The sequence below is a fragment of the Adiantum capillus-veneris genome, chromosome 19 (assembly GCF_014529385.1).
Source record: "Adiantum capillus-veneris isolate H3 chromosome 19, ASM1452938v2, whole genome shotgun sequence".
Classification (NCBI taxonomy): domain Eukaryota; kingdom Viridiplantae; phylum Streptophyta; class Polypodiopsida; order Polypodiales; family Pteridaceae; genus Adiantum; species Adiantum capillus-veneris.
The window spans coordinates 67,121,599-67,127,291 of NC_140949.1; the positions used below are offsets into that span (position 1 = coordinate 67,121,599).

Below are 5,693 nucleotides of genomic sequence, written 5' to 3' on the forward strand. Positions count from 1 at the left end.
CCTTCACTATCATTGGTCTATTTTTGACTTTTGGATTGTTGATTCCTATTCCATCTAGGAACCCTTTCAACTCTTTGCTGTCTAGAATGATTGGAATGCTGCAAATTCCTTGATTCATCAAGGATTATCCCCTCCTGGAGTGACCTCAGTATCATTCCTAGGTTGAAGATTAGTTTTAAAGCCTACTTTAGTCTCCTCTAAAATTGGACTGACCCTCTCTTGATTTCCCATAAAGCGAGTTGTTGGACGATGACCTTTGGTACTTGTTATGAGTGGCATTGTGGACATACAATATCTATAAAACCAGCTGGGAGATAGTTAGCATGTCTCAGATATTCTTAGCTCAAACCATCGTGATCTCCAAAATGGAATGAGGTGGATGTGTTTAGATAGCTATTCCAGGTTGGTACTTAGAACTAGAGATGTCACACTTAGAAGACTCAATGATTGTTGGAAAACAATACTGGAACTAAACGAGGAAACACTAGAACCAAAAGATGAAACACTGGAACTAAAATTCAAGATATTATTAATGAGACTGGAACTCGGATTGTATTTTAGATCTGTAGAATACACTAGAGAGCATTCAATATTGTAGGAGCTAGATTTTTCATTTACAGAAGAGAGAAAGTGCACCAAAATGTTTACAAGAGAAAAGGTAGCTCCGGATGTAGATTAGTGCAGATTCTAAGGAGTCAAAAGCTATATGAAATCAGTAGTGGATCCTATATATAGGCTATCAAATCGGTGTCTAACTAACTGTGCACTATCAGTTACGATGGTAACTCATTGGTTACTGCTCTTAGAAGCTTCCTTGCCTGCCAGTCCAACTTAAGGTTGGTTCATGCCTTCTAAAATGACGAAGGGGTGGAATATGCACTATGATTTGCATGTTCTCTAGCTCTCCTTGTGTGTGTGCATTGTGTGTTGCATAACCCCTATAATCCTTGTGGTGAGATGTTGTCTTCCAAAACTCTTTTTTATGGACTAATACTTCTAGATATGTTAGAAGTGTGCAAGCATGGTGCACATACCTTAGAATGCTCATAACCTCTAATAATTGGAGCATGTGCTTTGGTGAGAGAGTTGTCTTTTGGTGATAGAGACCCCTCCTTATATAGGGAAAGAGGGTGGAATTTTCATATACTTTTATCAAGGGTGTTACCTACACCATATGACGATGGGTCGCGGCTATGTTTGTTGCATGATGTGAGGTCCATAGAGAGAAAATAGTAGGAGAGTAGGGTAGAGGGATGGGTTGTTTTTTACAAAATATTATAGTAATCACTAACGAGGCCTTTCGTCACCTCGTCCTCTTGAGGAAGCAAACTGGGTGGCACTCAGAATATGCCTCTTTGTATCTTTTGAGGCATGGTTGGCACTTGTTCTATCTCTTCTAGCCTGGAATCAACTTCACATGCTTTGATCACATTCATATCAATAAAAGAAGATCTTTTACCTCTTGATGCTCATCAATATGTTTAGGCCTAGGTCCACTAGCTGCCATGATGGTAAGATTGTAGCAATCATGCCTTCATCTTCTTCTTCATCTTTTGACTCTTTAATCTTGCGACTGTGACGGCTTCATCAAAGGTCCTTGGATCTTCATAATCCAATCTTTCACGAACATAGGGATGCAAGCAAGATAGAAACCTTTCCAGCTTAAAGTATCCCACATGGGTTGCTTGGGTAGCAGCCGCAAAATCCCCCCAATAAGCTTCAAATTTATCAACAAAAGTATCAATATTTTCAATTACCCCCTGTTGCAAACCTTTGAACTTTGCATCTGCTTCCGAAGCAGACACCACCTTTCAATACCTTTGTAGAAAGTGCTCTCGAAATCCAATCCAACTCTGCTTGTATGCATCTTCCAAGTCATCGAACCAAGATTTTTCTTTACCTCGCAGCACCAAAGGTAAAGTTTGGAGCTTTGCTTCATCACCTGGCATCCGCAGTACTGTCAGCATGAATTAACTCAAAATCTGTAATCCAATCATCGGCATCTTCATCTCCTTTGAACACCGGACCAAATTCCTGCTTCATCTTGACTCACGAACACCTTGTTAGGAAGCAATCAGTGGGTCCTCCATGGGGGCACCACAAGATGGAAAGGGGGAAATGAGAAAAACACCAACACACTCTGTGAATGCCTCACTATAGGCCCAGTGATTTCACAGCAACCCTATCTCCTAGTAAACACACACCTAGAGTCTAGACTCCCGATCTGCAAATAATCATTGCCCGAGCCCGTACCGAACCATCCCAAACTACATACAACCAGCTGGTAGATATACTATCTTGATTCCTGACTATAACCCTTTAGAGCACCTTTTCCCACAAATACACAATCAATATCCAACACCACACATTGCCTTCCACAACCTCTGGCATGCATCCATTTTACAAGCCTGCCTCCCTTTGCACCTTCGATGTACAAAAAACCTCATATCCTTAAGACCTATCATATTCACATAAATTAAAACCACTCGCATACATGACACCCACATAGGTCTGAAGGCAGGAGAGAAAATGCTATATGACCACTTAAACATCAAGAATTGGGAGGATATGATAATGCAAATCATGCAGGCTTCAACGCGAGCATTTACAATGATGGAATCTGTTAAAAGCTTCGGGCTCGGTTCCTCTCTTTATAGAACTATGGCTCCTTGCAGATAAGGCCCACTTAATTGTAGCTCACCCTTTTTTTGTCATATTGCTAACTTCTTACGTTGCTTTTAGTTCGGCCGCTATTATCTCCAAATCTACTGCTCACTTGGGCGGCCCCCTGTCGCAAGAGAAAGAGTGCTCCTTCGCAATGTCCCCACCTACTAACCGGCCTCTTGCCCATGCAGTTTTGCCCTCGCTTGTTCTTGGCTTCCAACTCCCAGAGTGTCAAAGACCTCCTTCATAGAGAACTCGGGCTCCCTCAATTCTCTACAACTCTGGTTCCTCTTAACGGCCATCGTCATCATCAACCTGCATGCCCATCCTGTAGCCTTGAAGGCCCTCCTCAGCCAGCTCCATGCTCTCCTCGCCTCGGTCCCTGCCTTACACGCCAACTCTCCACCCTCTGGCACTTGGCCGGCTTTACTCCATACAAATGGCGCTCCTTCAAGCCTTTCCTTCCTCTAATAGAGTCATTCTCCTCTTGCCCTGCTCATGGCCAGCACCTTGCGGCCTCCAATCCCCTCATGCTTGCCTGCAACTCCATTTACAACTCTCCAAGCCCTTGCAGGGGTCGCCCTTGCAACTGGCGTGCGCCCCTCATCTCATGCACTCCCGTCCAACTGCACCTAGTTGCTCCTCCTTCCAGAAATCTGGCGGCCCTCGGCCCTGCTCTGAGTTTCTACAGATCCTCGGGCATCCCGTCTCGGCCTAGAGCAATGCTCCTCCCTCCTGAATTGCAGTGGACCACTTTTTTTTCATTGCCTTCTATGGAGCCCTCGCTCCTCACCCGTCTGCTTGGTGCTAGAAGCCCATGCCCTCATTGTCTGCAAACCTCCTTCGGCTTGCTATCTTTGGCCCTCCCCAACAGGCGGTCCTTCCTTTTGGAACCGCTCGCATGCAGATAACACCTCCCCTCCACACACCTGGCCAACCTTCCTTATGCAAACTGTAGTGCCACTCTTCCATTGCAGACAGCCAGAAGTACTCTTTTTTTAAAAAGAAATGTTGAATCCAATTTTAATCTCTTAAATATTCCTTGCTTAGCTTTGCTTCACACGTCCTTGACTGCAGTTGATCGTCGACACTCCCATCCCACTCAAGCCTCCACCATAGCTCCGTGTTCCCCTGTAATAACTCCTCTCTACCTTTTAGATGGAGCAAGAGCCTGGAGAGATATAGCATTTGCTTGACCGGTCGTCAATATCCAGCTTCGCCACACATGAAGCATCATAATAAGGATCATTTCTCAAGACGTCGAGGAGCCCATGGCCGCAACCGACCATAGTTCAACATAACCTGGACTTTAAACAACGCTGCTCGAGATGTCCATCGATGGTAGTGCTTATAAGTTCCCTTTATTAGAGAATCTTGAAAATCCATAAACTTGTTGATTGCCGTCTTTGACATACAATTCCTATTTGGACCCAATATACCTTGCATCTAGCATGGCCTTGAACACCATGCCAGCCACCTTCTAAGCTTTATGTGCCCGCTTCTTGCATATCCCTGTGTTGACAGTGTTTGGCTGCATCAATGTCTCCTGTCACAATTTATGAGCCAGTAGCCTGTGACCCAGCAATGGTGAATGATGGTTTTTCAGTACTTATTTAGTGGTCCTGAACACAATTGTTAATGCTATAGGACAAATGTTGGATGCCTCAGTGCCTAATGATGAATTGACTAAGTTAAAGACCGAACTGAGGGATACTGAGCAACAAGTTGAGAGTTGGACTAGGATAGAGGAGAACAGTCCCTACAGCATAGTATCTTTGAAATCAATCAGCTAGGACCATTCAAACTTTAGAAAATAAGTTGTCAAAGATGGAGTCTAAGATGAGGTTGCTAAAAGAGGAAAAGGCAGAGGGGCTAAGAGAGCTACTGATAGATTCAAAACCATGTTGCGGATGAGGAGAGCTGATTTCAACTCATTGTTGACAAGCCACACTGCATTGAAAGCAAAATTAACTAAAAGATATATCTATAGTAGTTGGCTAATATATTGAATCCAGAGGGAAATTCTATTTTCAATATAGATAATCTTAGGGCGCTCATGAAAACAATGCAGAGTGCTTTGTAGAATAAACTTTTTGAATACAACAGTGCTTTGGCAAATCAGGCCATCTTGGACACATTGTTAGTTGCTGAGAAAGGGCTTCTAGCTCCAAGCCATCCTTACCTGGTCATGAGCTTCCGAAGAAGTTTCCCAGTAAAGGAACTGCCAAACATACCAAGCTTTGAAAACAATCTCGGACTTCAACTTAACAATTTGTTGAAGCACATTATGTGACAGAATCTGACATAGATTAATTGAAAGTGTGGCATGCAATCTCTTTTCCAGTAGCATAGAAAACAGGTTTTCGGACGCATAAGTCAGGTTGTTTTTGAGACTCACAGCTTCAGCCACAAAGCAGTAAGCAGCGGGAATGTCTAGACCTGCTATTGGAACCCTTTGTGCAGTGGCTTTGCATTTCTTCTTGGCAGCATCATTTTCTTCGAGAGCTGCACTAATTTGTTCTGTTGTTGCCACAGATGGCTTTGGCCATTTGGCATCATGAATGCAAAAGCAATATTTTTCGATGTTATCGACACTTTTCTACCATATCCCATAGCATCAACATTGCAGGAATCAAGAACCTGTCTAATGATGTATGTTTCAAACTCAATTCTTGTGGCTTAAGCAACCACATGCAAATCGCACAGTCGGAGTAAAGCCTTGGCTTGCTCAATAAACACATACTGTTGTATCTTACTGCGAGGAATAAGTGGAAGAGAGGCTTGGGTTTTCTCTATAGTTTCCTGCATCTTTTTCGACACTTTCTTTCTAGCCATATACCTTGAAGACGATGAATCAGTAGAAGAAGAAGAAGACTTACTTGAATCTTCAAACCCGTATCCTAGTGTGGCTGGTAAAGATAGAGGACAATCAACAATTTCCTCTGACGAAGAGGTTTGTGGTTACAGTGATAAAACTTCAGAGCTCGGGAATGGCGAATGGATAACATTAGGCAGAAGTCATGTAGGAG

At 43.3% G+C, this 5,693-nt stretch overlaps 1 protein-coding gene across 1 annotated transcript; it reads left to right on the forward strand.

The window, feature by feature from the left end:
• Positions 1-563: 563 nt before the first annotated feature.
• Positions 564-4,385, forward strand: LOC147434179 (uncharacterized). The gene has a single exon (XM_086489900.1). The coding sequence runs from the start codon at positions 2,850-2,852 to the stop codon at positions 3,573-3,575; it is 726 nt and encodes a 241-aa protein (XP_086346026.1). The 5' UTR covers positions 564-2,849; the 3' UTR covers positions 3,576-4,385.
• The last annotated feature ends 1,308 nt before the right edge of the window (positions 4,386-5,693 follow it).

Bases quoted from the DNA above. Each gene is read 5' to 3' on its own strand.
- LOC147434179 (XM_086489900.1), top strand. From the start codon at position 2,850: ATGCAGTTTTGCCCTCGCTTGTTCTTGGCTTCCAACTCCCAGAGTGTC.